The sequence below is a fragment of the Fundulus heteroclitus genome, unplaced genomic scaffold (genome assembly GCF_011125445.2).
Source record: "Fundulus heteroclitus isolate FHET01 unplaced genomic scaffold, MU-UCD_Fhet_4.1 scaffold_44, whole genome shotgun sequence".
In the NCBI taxonomy this organism is placed as follows: Eukaryota; Metazoa; Chordata; class Actinopteri; order Cyprinodontiformes; family Fundulidae; genus Fundulus; species Fundulus heteroclitus.
In genome coordinates this window covers 1,815,671-1,832,573 of record NW_023396857.1, presented here as the reverse complement: position 1 = coordinate 1,832,573, position 16,903 = coordinate 1,815,671, and the positions used below count along the sequence as shown (strand labels likewise).

General features: G+C 45.6%; 1 protein-coding gene across 1 annotated transcript; it reads right to left on the bottom strand.

Moving 5' to 3' along the window:
* Positions 1 to 7,972: 7,972 nt before the first annotated feature.
* On the bottom strand, positions 7,973 to 15,270 carry LOC105915683 (protein MB21D2). The gene is made up of 2 exons (XM_012849870.3): positions 14,858 to 15,270; positions 7,973 to 9,302 (listed from the first exon to the last, which is right to left on the bottom strand). Exons 1-2 carry the CDS (start codon positions 15,102 to 15,104, stop codon positions 8,023 to 8,025), a joined length of 1,527 nt encoding a protein of 508 aa, XP_012705324.2. The 5' UTR covers positions 15,105 to 15,270; the 3' UTR covers positions 7,973 to 8,022.
* Positions 15,271 to 16,903: the final 1,633 nt, after the last annotated feature.

Genomic DNA, 16,903 nt, shown 5'->3' with positions numbered 1-16,903 from the left:
CAGAGACACAGAAAGCTCAGAAGCTCACATTGACCCAGGAGTACTTTCTATGTTAGACAAGACAGAGCAGAGACACAGAAAGCTCAGAAGCTCACATTGACCCATGAGTACTTTCTATGTTAGAGGGTAATAGAGGATGATCTGCCTCCCCTGATGATGTCACAGCTAACAGAACACCAGACCAGGTGTACCTTCTATGAAGAGAAAAATGACAGAGAACAAAAAGATAAAAGCTGAAATAACAACAAACAATGCAGATTGGAGAGCAGTAGGAGAACTCAGTAGAGTGAGAGAAATAGACCCTGATGTCCTCCAGCAGCCTAAGCCTATAGCAGCATAACTATAGAGGTAGCTCAGGGTAACATGAGCCACTCTGACTAGAAGCTTTGTCAAAAAGGAAAGTTTTAAGATTAGTCTTAAAAGTAGACGGGGTGTCTGCCTCACGGACCAAAACTGGGAGTTGGTTCCACAGGAGAGGAGCCTGATAGCTAAAGGATCTGCCTCCCATTCTACTTTTAGAGACTCTAGGAACCACCAGCAGGCCTGCAGTCTGAGAGTGAAGTGCTCTGTTAGGAACATACGGGGTAATCAGAGCTCTGATATATGATGGAGCTTGATTATGAAGGGCTTTATACGTTAGAAGGAGAATTTTAAATTCTATTCTTGATTTAACAGGAAGCCAATGAAGGGAAGCTAAAATGGGAGAAATATGATCCCTCTGGTTGATTTTCATCAGAACTCTTGCTGCAGCATTTTGGATCAGCTGAAGACTTTGAACTGCATTTTGTGGACTTCCTGATAGTAAAGAATTACAATAGTCCAGCCTTGAAGTAACAAATGCATGGACCAGTTTTTCAGCATCACTCCTGGACAGAATGTTTCTAATTTTGGCGATATTCCTGAGGTGAAAAAAGGAAACTCTGGAAACCTGTTTAATATGGGATTTAAATGACATGTCTTGGTCAAAAATAACACCAAGATTTTTAACTTTATTACCAGAGGCCAGGTTAATGCCATCCAGATTAAGTGATTAACTAATAAGCTTATTGCATGGTGGCATGTGTTTTGCTAACAGATCAGGAAATACACAGGTGTCTGGCATGTTGCTCCTCAACCATCGTCACTGGATCCTCTGCAGTCCTCCTACCAGCCTGGCATCAGGGTGGATGCTGCCATCATCTACCTGCTGCTCCGGGTTCTGGTCCATCTGGAGAATCCTGGCAGCACCATCAGGATCATGTTCTTTGGTTCTCCAGAGCGTTCAGCACCATCCAACCAGAACTCCTGAAGGACCAGCTGGAGCTGTCAGGACCTCCACCTAGTCTCAGTGGACCCTGGATCACCTCACTGGTCGACCCAGTATGTGAGACACAGAGCTGTGGTTCTGACAGGCTGGTTTGCAGTAGGAGCACCACAGGGAGCTGTGCTGGTACCGGTTCTGTTCAGCCTCCACCCTGCAGACTTCTCCATCAGCTCTCCCGGCTGCTACCCTCAGACGTTCTCTGATGACTCTGCAATAGTCGGTGTCATGTGGTGGAGACAGAAGGCCTGGAGGAAAAATCCCATCACTGCTGGACAACATCTCCCCTCCATGGAGATCTTTCAGGGACAGACGGCTGCATCCCAGATGCTCTAAGCTGCGTTTCCACAGGTCCTTCCTCCCATCTGCTGCTGGACTTCATGATCTCTGCTGCTCAGAACAGACTCAATCAGAATTTACATCAGGCTGGTTTCACTGGTTCTGATCCAATCAGGAATCAATTACAGTCTCTCAGATGCTGATGGTGCTGTACTATCATGCACATTACTAAATTGTTATCTAAATACCCTGAAGTTTTTTCCACTCAACTTGAACATTTCATCTTTTTTAATCTGAATATGCCATATTTTGTTTCATTTAACATTATCACCCAGAAGAAGAAAAGCTGCTGTTTAACTCATGAGCCCAGAAATCTGTAGAGATCTCCCACAAACAGACAATAAGCTCTTAGATGGAAGCATGGAGGAAATCACCACTGCAATATTTAAACGTTATCCGCTGAGCTGGGAGAACATCACCATGTCTGCAGATCTCCGCCTGATCTCTGAAGCTGTGAGAGCGGACCTGCTGCAGACAGACAGCCGTCGCTCATTAACTTCTTTAAAGTGACAGCTTCTCATGTCAGGAACAAAATACCAGAAAACACCAGAATATTTTAAATCGTTTGCAGTAACATGAAATCAGAGATCCTGGAAGACCCATCCTGCCGTTTTCTCATTTTAACGTGTTGTTCTGGTGTTGTTGTTTATGCCTCATCAATGCTTTTTAACTTAACATGTTGCTACTTAGCATGTTTTTATCCTAACAGATGTGTTCTATTTTCAAACTTTAGCTAGCTTTGTGAAGTATTTATATTTCTTGTATTTTACATGGTACTCTGAGGGACAACAGATGAAACTGGCCTTCATGGCTTGTTCTACATGTTCTGTGATTTGCATCGTTCCGAAACAGACAGATTTATTGTTGAACTAATGAACCAAACACAAATATTCACACTTTGGTGGAAGCAGAAACAAATCTAGAAGGAAAGAAAAGGGTAAATATGTTTGAAAGAAAAACTGGACTAAGGGGAAAAACACTGATGGCTTTAAACAAAGAAAAGAGGAGAGATAGATTGAGAGGATATGAAGAGAGGAAAGCAGGAATGATGGAAAACAGGACTTAAAATGAGAAATAATCAGGAGGGGAAGAATAGAGATGTGTAGAGTAAAGCTGGACATTAAATATGTAGGAGAAATGAAGAGATGAGATGCTAGGAAAAATTAAAGAAAAATGGAGAGAAGGAAGGAATGAAACCAGCAGAAAAGGACAAAAATAGGCTAAAAAAACAAAGTTTAGTGATCAAGGGAGAAGAGAAAAAAAAGAATGGATAAAAATAGGAGAACATGGACGGCAAAGATAGAAATGATTAATCCACCAAGCAGGAGGAAAGAAGAAAGAAGTGAGAGAATGGAAAAGACAAAGAGACGGAGGAGGAAAGTGAGATGAAAGAAATCAGATAATTTATCCCCAAATCTTTGTAACAATCCCACAGAAACTGAAGCGACTCCTGAGGCGGATGGACCAACGGAACCAGAACCAGGTTCTGTTCATATGTCTGTGGTTCTGTTCGGAGCTGGCAGGAACGGCTCTTCTTCGCCATGACTGCTCCCACATCACAGCCACGCCAGCCTGCTACTCACTGCTGACCCCTGGCGGCAGGGACGGGGAACTACAGCCACCTTTTCGGGCTCAGTTTTGTCTTTTCAAATCACGGATCCAGAGACGTTATGTTCCACAAACAAACAAACTAAAACAACTTTCTGCTCTAATGGGAATATTTCTGATGCCCTTCATGATGTTTTACCAAAAATATAACTCAACCAGGGGTGTCCAAAGGCCGTTTGGGGCCCCTGGGCTGATTTTAAGACCCCCCCCCCCCCCCAACTGCAACTCACGAATGATTTGGCCCACCAGCACAGGTTGATGCAGATGGAGACTTTTCATTTTTAATTAGGGTGAAATTATTACAGCTATTACAATCTTCCTATAATTGGAAATGTTTGGTACAACACAACGGATTTGTCTTTTGATAACCAGACTTTTTACTTTCTCTTTAATTTTAAAAGTAAATAGGACCACAATCGATCCAAATGCAGACTCTGGTGCATCTGCTTTTAGTTACATTTTCTAAATTAGTCAAACACAGCCAGAAATATCGATCTAAATCCTGTTCTTATTGCTGAGAATAGACTTTTTTTTTTATTGAACCCTGAAGAATTTGCACACTTGATGAGCTTTTATTAAAGGAAATGTGAAAAACCCAAAGTTCTGGGTCAGTTATGAGTTACACTTCCCTTTCCCATAGACAATTTGACTAATATAACTAAAATATTGCATGCTCATGTTTTGTGCAGCAGGTATTTTTGGTTTGGCCCTTTACTTTTTTTCTTGACAGACTTTGGCTCATGTAACAAAAAGTCTGGACGCCGCTGGACTAAACGAATAAAGCGCGTTTTAAACGTCCCAGCAGGTTCTTACTGTTTCAGGACACCTCTGTCACTCCATAATGAGACAGCCGTCAGTCCCTGAGCATCTAAAAGTAACCTGAATAAAGTTTTGTCTTTGGTGAACAGGAAGAATCCACAACATCCAGGTTTCTTTATTTTAAAACTCTTCAGATGAAAGCTGTAGTTCAGCCTTTATTCTTTTACAACCTATTAAAAACGGAGATCTACAAGGTTCAGTTCTTGTGCCTCCGGTATTCAGCTTGTTCTCTGTAAGTCATGCAGTAGCTTCTCATCTCAGCACGACGACGCCCAGATCTGCTTCTCCACAGCTCGGTCCTACGATCCAGCAGAAGCTCCACAACTTTATGGGACTTTTACATTCCTCCTTAAGAGTTTTTACGCCATAGAAGTTTAATTTTGATTTCTTTTCAGGTTCTTTTCAGTCGGCAGCCATTACAACCCATAGAGCCATTTTCCTCTCTGTCCAGCTAAATAAAAGACGTTTAAAGCCACAAATGTTATGTGAAATAAAATGAACCACCATTTATTTCTGTTTTGGGGTTTTAAAACAGAGAAAAAACATTTGCAAAATGAGGATGAATACATTTTCCTCTATGGAAGGATGACGTTTGGGGAAATCAAAATGTAACACAAAACAAGAAAAATAAATCTAAAATAAGATTAAAAAGGTCTTAAAGGAGTTATTCTGTTATGGAAAATTCAATTAAATTATTCTATGAAACCAGAAAAACTGTTAAACCTGCATTTATGTCAATATTCAAAAACATTAGTTGGTTCTTTATAATTTTTAGCCAAAGTTATTAAGAGCCAAAGAGGTGTGTTCATACTCTTATAATTTATGCTACTTTTATGCCCACATGTAGAGTTTAAACAGGTAAGCCGTCACGGCTGCTCCAATAAATCTTATTAAACTGATAATTAAACATCAGGTTTGGCAGAATTAGGTAGTTTTATGCAAAAAACAAACAAACTTTTAGGCCACATTATTGCAGGTTTCAAATTTCTAAAGGAGCTTTAAGTACATGTTAACCTTAATAAACTGATAATTAAACATGACGTTTGGCAAAATAAAGCAGTTTTAGTCCAATAAAGCTTCAGTTTCTTAAAAAAAAAAAAAATCTTCTAGTTTTTTCAAATCTGATTTCATTCTTACACACAAGACACAAACGGAGAGGATTGATGAGACGAGACGGGCCGGTTCTGGTTAGACGTGTTTATGAGGACTCTGGCGTTACAGTGCAGGATGTTCTGAACCAGGAAGCGGGTCGACCGTCTGATCCACACGGCTCAGACAGAAGCAGCAGAACACAGAGAACAGAGAGTCACAGTAAACAGGCCAGAAAACACCGAGTACATTTCCACCGAGCGGGGGAGTGTGTGGGGGGGTGGCACTTTGATGGTTTCAGGCCCTCTGGGGGGGGGGGGGGGGGGGGGGTTCCTGCAGGAGCTGAACTGTCCAAGCCTGTGAGTGTTCATGCTACGCGTGTCTTTGTGTACATTCACTAATTGCACTTGAGGATGAGGATATGTGGAAACTACATTACCGGTCCAACGTCTGCACATCTTCCTTCTCTAGTTCTTTTTTTTTTTTTTTCTTTTTTTTGGCATTTTTTTGGAGATGTTTGGGACACAAACAGTAAATCTGGGAGCGGGTCGGATCAGAACCAACCGGCTCGGGAGCATCCTGAGGCGGCCCGAACCCTTGGCTAGAAAACACAAAGAAGCAGCAGGAGACGAGCGTTAGCTTATTAAACAGGACGTTCCTGAGGGAACGCGTGACCATCTGAGCAGAACCCGGCCAGAACGCGTGAGATCCAGACTGAGGGAGGCGACACTGAGGCCAACGGAGGGTCCGGCCCAGACGGGAGCTGCCGGGTTCTCTCAGCCAATCAGAGGTTCTGATCTGAGCTGCGTTCAAATCAGAGGAACCCAGACAGACCCAGATGGTCCAGCCTCACTGAGGCGGCGCTCCAGTGGAGAACGACCCAAACGGTGTTGGGTTGAGCCGAGCCGGTGCTACCGGACAGAGCCGACCACAGCGCCGGACTGGACCATCTCAGTTCTTCTGTTAAAGATTCTTTTCTCTAAACCTCCAGCCAGAACCTCGGGGACTTCTGGGTCGGTTTTGCAGCCCAGAGGTGGAGCTTTGGGCTAAAGATGCTGGTTCCTATGGAAACGCAGCAGGAACCACAGCGGCTAACCGGTTAGCGGCTCCATCAGCCCAGTGTCGCCTCTCTGCTCAGCTTAAACAGCAGGACGTCCACAATCAGCAGGAAAAGTGGTGATTTTTACATTCTGTGCAAAATTAGACAAAACTATCATTAGTATTTTCCCTCCATCTACACTCTTCAGTCAGTTGTTCTATTTACAGTTAGATTCTAAGACCTTGGTACCGCGGCGGCCCAGCAGGGCTAAGACATTCCTCAGAGGATCAACATCCACACCGACCTCTGCTGGTTCCGACAGAACGTGCCGCCTTCCCGCCCCGAGCAACAGACGATGGACGACAATCAGACGGGTCGTCAGCAGAACCCAGAGTTCAGGAAACTGCTGTGTTTGTCCGTTTTCCAGGATCCCTGATAAGTAGCAACTTTTTTTGTTTTTTTTTTTTTGTCCAGGACCGGCGCTGGGATCAGGAGGCGGATCTCAGTCTGAAAAAACGAGCTGTCAGTTTAAAAGGCATTGAGAAGGTAGAAAACACGGGGCACACAGTGAAAAACCAGGCCAGAGGGGAGGGCAGTATAAAAATAAAACTAAGAAAATAAGAAACTGTGGCAGACGACCAGACGAGCACTTCACTTTGTGGCAGGAACATAAAAAAAGTAAAAAAAGGGGGTTTGAGCACTGAGCTATATAACACACTGGAGGGCTGATTTTGCCGAAAAACTGAAGTCACTGGCCGCCATCTTGCTACTCCCTACTCTCACAGAATCCCACAGGATTTGTTTGCAACAACAAGCAGTTTTCTGGCTGAGTGAAAACGTTTCACAGGTAATTTTACAGTCAGTGGATGTTCTAACACTGTTAACTACTAGGAAATTAGGTGCTGAAATATTTTACATGTTATTCATCTTAAATATATATAAATGTATAAATAAGTATGTGTATATGTATATACGTATATATATGTATACACATATGTAAATATATGTTTTTGTACATTGTTATTTATATATTTATAAATGTTAAACATATATATTTAAATGAATAAAATGCAAAATATTTCAGCACATGACTTTCTCAGTACTTGATAGTTATCAGTGTTGTAGTCAAGTCACTATGCCTCGAGTTCGAGTCCAGGTTCGAGTCTCCAGTGTTCAAGTCCGAGTCATTAAAAAAAATCTGAGTCGAGTCGAGTCACTATTGATCAAGTCAAGTCCAAGTTCTGCACTAAAGTAAGCATAGCCTACATGTTTTTAAACAAAAAAAATCCACACTCCACCACATTGCACTAATAATTTAGATATTTAAATCATACACCAAATAATATTCTAATGACATATTAAAATTATAGCCTAATGATATAAAAAAAAGGCTTTGTCTCAATTTCCGAGTCAGAATGATATGAATGTACGAGTCCGAGTCCAAGTTCGAGTCATCAGTGCTCAAGTCCAAGTCAAGTCACGAGTCTCTAAATTTAGCTTATGACTCGGACTCGAGTTCGAGTCTCGGACTCGAGTCCTACAACACTGATATTTTTAGAACATAACATAAAAGTATATGGCATTTGACATTTTAAAAGTCTTAAGCCCCCCTGAACATGAGAAAATCCTCGTTATTCGATGCTGTAGTGCACATATTCCCTAGTTACTGGGGGGAAATAGGGAGTACCAATATGGCGGCTGGTGGCTTCAAAGCGACTCGTTCAAACAGACGGTGATTAGCACTCCAGTGTGTTATAGAGATCAGTGGTTTGAGAGGTGGGGGGGGGGGGGGGGGGGGGGGGGGGGGTTCACCGGGACCTCTGCAGTCTCAGAAGAACTTGTCGTCGATGCGGAAGTGCGGCCGCGTCACGTCGTCCGGGTTGATGAACACCGAGATGGACTTGCCCGGGTTCTCCGTCACCAGCTGCTGCAGCTTCTTGGCCAGCCGGTCGTCGGGCTGGTTCTCCCCACCGGCGTCCGACTGCGGCGACGGCAGGGTGGTGGAGCCGCCGCCGCCGCCGCCGCCGCGCCACTGCAGCTCCACCGTCAGCCTGTTGGCGGCCTTGGCGTGCTCGATGGTGGAGCGCAGGTGCTCGGCGGGGTCGGAGCGCACCGAGGACAGCTTGCGGGCGTGCAGCACGGCCGCCTCGTCGCTCAGGTGCTCCAGCATGTTGCACTGCGGGATGAAGTAGTTGGGGCACGTCTTGTTGACCAGGCAGTGCTGCAGGTCGTCGATCAGGCCCAGCAGGAAGTGGGCGGAGAAGTCGTCCTGAGCCAGGAAGTTGGCGGGCAGGCGGTCGCAGGCCCACAGCATGATGCTGCGCAGGTGGTAGGGGCTGACGGCCTTGGGCCGCGACAGCAGCTTGATGATGATGGCCTTGCAGGCCTGGTACGCCTGCATCAGGCTGGACGAGATGCACTTCTTCAGCTGCACCTCGCTGCGGGCGAACGACAGCCGCCACTCGTTCTCCTTGCGGCCCTTGTGGGAGCAGGCGGGGACGAGGTAGAAGCCGCTGATCACCTCCTCCTCGGTGATCTTGCCGTCCCAGAAGTGGTTCTCCATCAGCCAGCTCTGAGCCACCGCCGGCCAGCCCTTGAAGGAGACCACGGGGACGACGTCGTAGAGCATGCGGCTGCTGCCCACGCCCAGGATGACGGAGATCACCGTCCCGTGGCGCTCCACCTTCTCCACCCGGGGCATGCCCCGCTGCGGCTTCTTCTGCACCTCCAGCAGCACCAGGGAGATGGACTGGTAGAACCAGTCGGCCACCAGCGTGGGCGAGAAGAAGTAGTTGGTGGTGCCGTTGATGTGGTCGACGATGGTGCAGCAGTCCTTCCACTTGTTGATGGTTCCCTCGTCGAAGAGCCGCAGGCTGAGCCAGGAGTGGCCCAGCGCCGAGTGCCGCATGTCCAGCGTCACCGGCTGGTTGCGGTCGTGCAGTTTGAGCGCGGGGACCAGGAGGGTGAAGTCCATGTCGTAGTCGGTGCCGCGGGCGTAGACGCTGAGCTCGTCCAGGTCCATGTCCACCACGCCTTCCCGCACGCCTCCGGAGAGGAGCAGGTACTCGTTAGCCACGGGGAGCTTCTGGTCCAGCTTCTGAACCATTCCTGAGGGAGGGAGAGAGAGAGGGGCGATCAGGAGGAGAGAGAGGGGCGATCAGGAGGAGAGAGAGAGAGAGAGAGAGGGGCGATCAGGAGGAGAGAGAGAGAGAGGGGCGATCAGGAGGAGAGACAGAGAGAGGGGCGATCAGGAGGAGAGAGAGAGAGAGGGGCGATCAGGAGGAGAGACAGAGAGAGAGGGGCGATCAGGAGGAGAGACAGAGAGAGAGGGGCGATCAGGAGGAGAGAGAGAGAGAGAGGGGCGATCAGGAGGAGAGAGAGAGAGAGAGGGGCGATCAGGAGGAGAGAGGGAGAGAGAGAGGGGCGATCAGGAGGAGAGAGGGAGAGAGAGAGGGGCGATCAGGAGGAGGGAGAGAGAGAGAGGGGCGATCAGGAGGAGAGAGAGAGAGAGAGAGAGAGGGGCGATCAGGAGGAGAGAGAGAGAGAGAGAGGGGCGATCAGGAGGAGAGAGAGAGAGAGGGGCGATCAGGAGGAGAGAGAGGGGCGATCAGGAGAGGAACTGCACCGTCACGCTCACACCAAGGTTCTCTGATCACCTGAAGCCTCTGCAGAGCCTGCTGCCCTCAGGTGAAGCTTAGTTAAACTTTCAGAGTTTAAAGCGCTTTGCTAAGCGGCCAAAGAGCGAGTGGAAGGTATGAATGAAGAGAAGTGACCCAGCGCCACATCCTGCCCTCCTAACACCTGCTGCAGGTAGACAGGTGTTACAGTAAGCAGGAGGAAATCCCTGAGAGCCAGAACTCAGCAGCTGGAGTAACAACCAGGCACCAATGGGGGCTGGGCGATATGGATTAAGAAATAAATCTCCGATTTTATCATACCAAATCCAATTAGTCGATTTTTTTCCTCTTTTTTGTTTTATAAAAAGAAATTATTTTAAAACCTTGCTTTTATGTCAAGCATTATCAGGGAGTTGACCTGAATTCAAAGTGCAACTAAAAACAAGCTGTGAAACAAGATGGCCGCCGTGCCATTATAAACAATGAAAATATAACAAAACATTTGCTGCTAGTGGTTTTACACATTGAGCTAAGAACAGGCTTCACTGCACTGTGAACTTCAAACTAAGTTAAAAAAAAATAAATAAGTAAATGAAGTACCTCGTATTATGGTAAAAAAAAAGTTTCCACTTAACAATATTTTGACAATAATTTTGCCTAAACATATATTCAGCATCACATGCTGTTCTCTTCATGGAAACCCAATGAGTGTATTGGCAAAATAAAATCCAGATTTTCCAAAAATGAAATCTTAAAGAATTGTAAATTCAAATTAATCGATTAAATCGATTTATCGCCCAGCCCTACTATTTCTTCGCTGTAACAAAACTTCTTTACCTTCACAGTTGGAAAACATTTAATTTTCACTTAAATGGCGCCGAATTTGTGAAGTTCTGGGAGCAGCTGCCTTCCTGCCTTCCTCGGCTCCGCAGCTCCACCCACAGACGCCTAAATCAACTTAGAGAGGAATAAACAGGCGTTCTAATTATATGTTGGTTTATTTTTTATGGTCACATGGATCAAATGCCCCATGGGATGCTGGGTAGAGGAAGGTTTCGGAGGACCTGCTGCCTTCATGATCTCCTCAGACGCACAGAAGAAGAAGAAGCGTGGTCAACCACCGAATCCCGTTTCCATCTGGAAACCCAAACGTGTTTCAGGTCAGACCTGGTGGTAGAGCCCTCTGAGGGCGTTCGCTCCGTTTTTCACTAACTGTTTCATTATGAGTCCAGGACGTTTGTCCTAAAGCGCCTTCCCCGCTTGTCCTGAGCTCAGGTCCTCCTGTCATCGCCAAGAACGTCACACTTGTAGCTCAAAAAGAGGCTAAACTGGAGCTTTTGGTTATCGTGCTGACGTGCTTTTATACATCTGTCATTTCTTAAGCCAGATTCATCGGTTCTCATTAAAGACGGCAAGGTCAGGGCCTCCATCTCTCAGAGAAATTATCCCAGATCTTCACAGGTCTCAGTTAGCAGGGTTAGAGCTTAAAGGTCATGACAGGATACGTGTATTACATTGAAATGACTGTTGTTATTTCAGCTTTAACTTTCTGTTCTCTCTCTTTTATCATCATAGAAGGTACACCTGGTCTGGTCTGTGACATCATCAGGGGAGGCAGATCATCCTCTATTACCATCTACCATAGAAAGTACTCCTGGGTCAATGTGAGCTTCTGAGCTTTCTGTGTCTCTGCTCTGTCTTCTCTAACATAGAAAGTACTCCTGGGTCAATGTGAGCTTCTGTGCTTTCTGTGTCTCTGCTCTGTCTTCTCTAAGCCCCAGTGGGTGGAGGCAGATGAGCGTTCACACTGAGCCTGGTTCTGGTTCTGCTGGAGGTTCTCCTCCCTGTTAAAGGGGAGTTTTCCTCTCCACTGTCGCTTCATGCATGCTCAGTATGAGGGATTGCTGCAAAGCCATCAACAATGCAGACGACTGTCCACTGTGGCTCTAAGCTCTTTCAGGAGGAGTGAATGCTGCTTGGAGAGACTTGATGCAACCTGCTGGGTTTCCTTAGAGAGGAAACTTTCTCACCAACCTGGAGGATCTGATGGAGTCTGACTTTGGAGAGAACCTTGAAATGACATGTTTCATGAATTGGCGCTATATAAATAAAATTGAATTGAATTGAATTGAGAAAGAGCAAACGAGTACGGCTGCCAGGAAGGGTTGAAGGAGGAGATTTCCTCTCTCTAAAGCAAAGATGTTGAGAAAATGGCTGAAATTAACATTTTCTGCTCAGATCCAGAACATGTAGGTCACCTCTGACCTGCAATGATTATGAATCCAAACCAGGAGCGTCTGCCTCCACCCTAAACGATTTCAAGAACATTTAATAATTATCGTTTAGCCTTTAATGTTCATCTTCATTCAACATTTAATTTACCATCCTAAAAAAGCTGCTAAAGGCTTCTTACTTTTTAATTTTACCTGTTCAGAGCAGCTTTAGCAACCCTGACCAACATGTTTATTGATGTTTTCACCTGATATAATTCAATGTTTGGTGCTGGTCTCACAACCAGACACTGATGTGTTTATGATGCTTTTATGTTTTTATGAAATGTACTGCAGAGAAACTGGACCTGACATGGAGCAGGGACTCGTTTTGCTCCCTGTAGCAACAAGTCAGCTTTGGACTCGTCTGTGTACCAAATTACTCTGGAGTCAAATGTGTGGATTCAGCTAAACGTGTTTGTCTTAAAGTGAAGTTTGTTATTAATGTTAATCATTAATATTAAAGTCACACATGTAAGCCAGTACAGTTTTCCTTTTAAATGTCCGACAGCTGAAACTGAGTGAGACACAGAATCTAACCAAGAATATTTCCCCTAAACAGGAAACCAGGCTGAGGGACGTTTAACATGGAAGTAATCTGAGAAATAAAACAAAAGAACATTTCAGCCGCCGCGCCTCACACCAACGCCCGGACAACCCCCCCAAAGACAAAAACCAGGAGTTACAATGGCCTAGTCAAAGTCCAAGACCTCAACCTGACTGAAATGCTGTGGGGAAAGCTCCTTTTAAGCCTTAAAGAGGAACAGAGGGTTCTCCCCATCAGAACATCTCTGACCCATAAAGGGTTAAAAATACAAGATGTTTAATCATGTCAACGTTTTAGGTCCAAATGCTGAATAAAATCCAGCCGATTCTCCAGAAATATTAATCTCTGGGCGTCTTAGTAACATTAATCTCATCCTAATGCAGCAGAGTAGATTTCTCCTCTCTGAGTGAACGGGCCGGACCGCCAGAACTAAACGCCTCTCCTCCCCGTCGGTTCTGTTCCTCACCAGCGTGGACGCTCACTCTGACCCGTTTTACCCTTCCTGGGTTCTGCTCCAGCGCCGCCATCCTACCAGCTTCTCCCCGTCAGCCTCTGCCCTGTCCAACATGGCGCCCCCCTCCCCCCCCGCGGTGCTGATCCGAGGGAGCCGCCGCCGACCCGACTCGCACAGCTGCAGCACTAAATCCCTTCCTCCACCCGCATCTTTTTTTAGCATCTCTCACTAATCCACCTAAAGCTCACCCCGGCAGAACCGCTGCCCAGGACTCATCTGCCTGCAGCTGGGGGAACGTCAGCGGTTCTGTTGGGGCGGGTCGGGCTCACGACTGACCGGACCGCACTAAACGATCCGGACCGCCTCACGACTAAAATGAACGTGGCCTGGCCTCCTCAGGTGAGGCGGAGGTGAAGCCATGTGGACACAGTCTGTTAGAGTCCAGCTGGGCCTTCCTGACCCGGAACCGGCTGCTAACTGGTTCTGCTCGGTCCGGTCCAAACTCGCTATGTTCCCCCGCCAGAGAAACTATGATGCTGTAAATAAATGACAGACTGGTCTTTCCCTGCTGGGTCCTTGTTGTCACACGCTGCCAGGGGCGGGACTCTGATCGACAGGTGAGATGAATTCATCTGATTGGATGAAAAATGACACAACAAGACCTGATTGGCTGATTGGCCCCCAGGAGAATCTTTACGTAATCAAAGTTTTAGACGACAGATTCACACTCATGGCTCCCATTAAACCTGGACCCTAAATCAGAGGGGTCCAAACTTTTAGGCTATTGGGCCAAAATTGATAAATCAAAGCGCTTCAGGGCCAAAAAAATAAAATAAATAACAAACAAAAATACTAACCATGCCCAACAAAATGTGATTCTGTTAAGAAAATATATTAAACTGTATTCAGACTATTTTATTAAATTAATTTAAATTAGACTTTAACGCACCAAAGCTGCACTATTTATGATGAAATCAAACCGAATGTAAAAAGTTTGCTTATTACAAAACAAATGTTTGGTGTTAAACGTTCAACTGGAAGATTTTAATTTGTCTATAATTAATTTACCATAATTAAAAATAAACGTTTCCATCAGCGCTATTTGGGCCAAATTATTTTACAATGCAGTTGGAGGGCCACACAAAATCAGTACAGGGGCCACAGATGGCCCCCGGGCCGCAGTTTGGACACCCCCGCCCTGAGTAAACCCAGAATGCAACGGGAGTTCTGACAATTAAAGTCTGACCCGCTCTATGTTAGAATTACTGTTTATTTCTCATTTATGTTTACTGAAAAACTAAAATAAAATCAGCTGTTTTCCTGCAACGCTGCTGACGTCAGCGGCGCCCTAGCGCCCCCTAGAGACCGCGGACGAGGCGGAGCGTCTGCAGGACATCTGCAGGGTTCTGTGCAGCTCGGTTCCGGTCCAACTGGAACTGGACCCGTCCTCTGCGCTTCTCCTTCCTCGTTCACAGGTGGCGGCTTTATTTCTGCCTCTCTGCACAAACCGGGTCTCATGGAGGTGGAGCTGCGCTACAAACACCGGACGGCGGAACGGGTCGGACAGAACCAGAACCAGAACCAGAACCTGAGAATAGATGAAGATGGTTCTGGGTCCCCAGACTAAAGCCTAGATGAAGTGTGTGGAAGTGAGGCTGGTTCGGTTAAATGCTCGGTGATCCTGGATGCTGCTGCCCTGCAGAGCATCACTCAGCCTCCGCCTCGGTCCCGGTTCTGCTCCCGGTTCTGGTCCCGGTTCTGCAGCACCAACTCACCCAGCATGGAGAAGATGAAGTCCTTGGCCGTGTGGATCTCCAGAGCCCGCTGGTCGTCGTACTCCCGCTGGTCGTGCTTGCTGAAGTCCTGGATGAGCCGGTTCAGGTCCTCCATGCGGGCCGCGGACCTGAAGTCCAGCTCGGGCCCGGAGCCGCCGTGGGGCAGCCTCCCGGCGGCCGTGGACGTGGGGCTGTTACCGAGGCTGCCCACCGAACCGGCCCGTCCAGAGAGAGCTGGGGCCGCCATGGTTCCTCCCTGCAGGTTCTCACTACAGCCGCTGCAGTTCGTCTGTTCTGGGCCGAGCCGAGCCGAGCCGAGCGACACCCAAACACAAGCACCGGAAGCAGCTGCGCCGCGGCCCCCGCCTTCACAATAAAAGCCCCAGATCCATTCAACTTCACGGTGGGTGAAAATATTTATTAGGTAGTTAATTAAGGCTTAGATAGTTTTGATATTTAAAATAAAGCAGATTAATATGACTTTATTTGTGAATATTCCCAAACTAGTCAATAATTTTATATAATTCAATGTAAACATAGATGTTCAACATGCCGTGACTTCAGTAACTAAACTTTCTATGACCTTTGCTGACAAGAAAAGCAGAAAAGTAAAATAACAGAAATACAAAATAGAGTTACATGACATACATATTCAATAAAACTAATTATTTAAAACTTAAAACAAAGTTTGATTAGAAATGAATTAGAAACAAGGTAATCAAATTATGCACGCGTGGAATTTTACATCAGAACTTAACAGCAGCAACTAAACTGTTATTTACTATTTAATTCATTATGTTTAGTTTTTAACTTAGGTTTATTGAGTGTTAATAAGTGTAGAGCTTTGTTGCCCTTTGTTGTAATTTGTCTCTGTGTTGCTGGGACGCCTGTTTCACCAAAGCAGAATTTAGAAATCCAGGATAAGTGAAGCCAGGCTTGACTTCGTCTGATCCATTTCACAAAGGCCAATCCAGGCTAGGGAGGTTATGTCAAGCTAGGCTATGTCAAATCAGGTTTAAGTAATCCGGGTGAATGTGAGTCTTTGGGTTTCTTTAGCAGGCCATGAGGTCGATCGCAGGTTCGCCAATACTACAATGGATGACCTGCGAGCGGTACAGTTTAAACCAAAGAGCAACATCTTTTAATGGAGGCTGAAGCTCATCAGACTCAAGAAAGAAACACTGCTGCTATTATAAAGGAGCAACAAAGAGAATGCCAAACAACATAAAATAAACAGTATTTTTACCTCATCCTGTAAACTGAGTGCTAGCTGTCTTTTTTCACTGGAGCATCAATTAACTTGAACATTTACATTTTTTCTAATGACTATTTGCAGCACTATTCAGCCTTTCAGGGCGTGCTTGGTCGGATTTATTCATGTAACTCTACAGTAATTTACATTTAAATCTTATCAGATGCTAAGGCCTATCTGCGCACTGTTAGTTTCTCAGGAAGTGTCGGTGCCTTTAACTATTTGATCATCACGTCCCGTTTGTGTGACTTCTGAGTCGGTGTTCCACCAAGATTTTATTACGGTCACACAATGACAATAAAGATTTCTGATTCTGGATCATTGCTGCTTTTTTAAAATCATGCGTCTTGGATCTGATTACAAAGACTTTCAATGGTTTTGATGTTTTAAGCTATTTTCAAAACAAAACATATTACAGAGGATGTTTAGCCGACGTGTAAACCATGTTTCAATCATGGTGAATGTGATCTGAATCTTCAGTGCTGGCTCAGGTGAACTGTAAGATCATAAAATAAGGACCTGGATGATGACTTAAGGTACTGAAAGCTCTGTATCTTAAAGTTTAAAAAACAAAATTAGCAAATGTAGAGAAACTGAATGCAATGCAGTTGCCTATCTATGACCCTATGCACCAAAGACACTATTTATGCTATAGCGCCTTAAAATAAAGGCCACGTGGGCCACGTTTTACAGTCACTCTATCAGGGGGACAGTTATAACAGTTACGATTGCTCAGTAAAAAAAAAGTAAATAAACCATGAAATATTAGATACACTCTGCACATGCTCAATTCT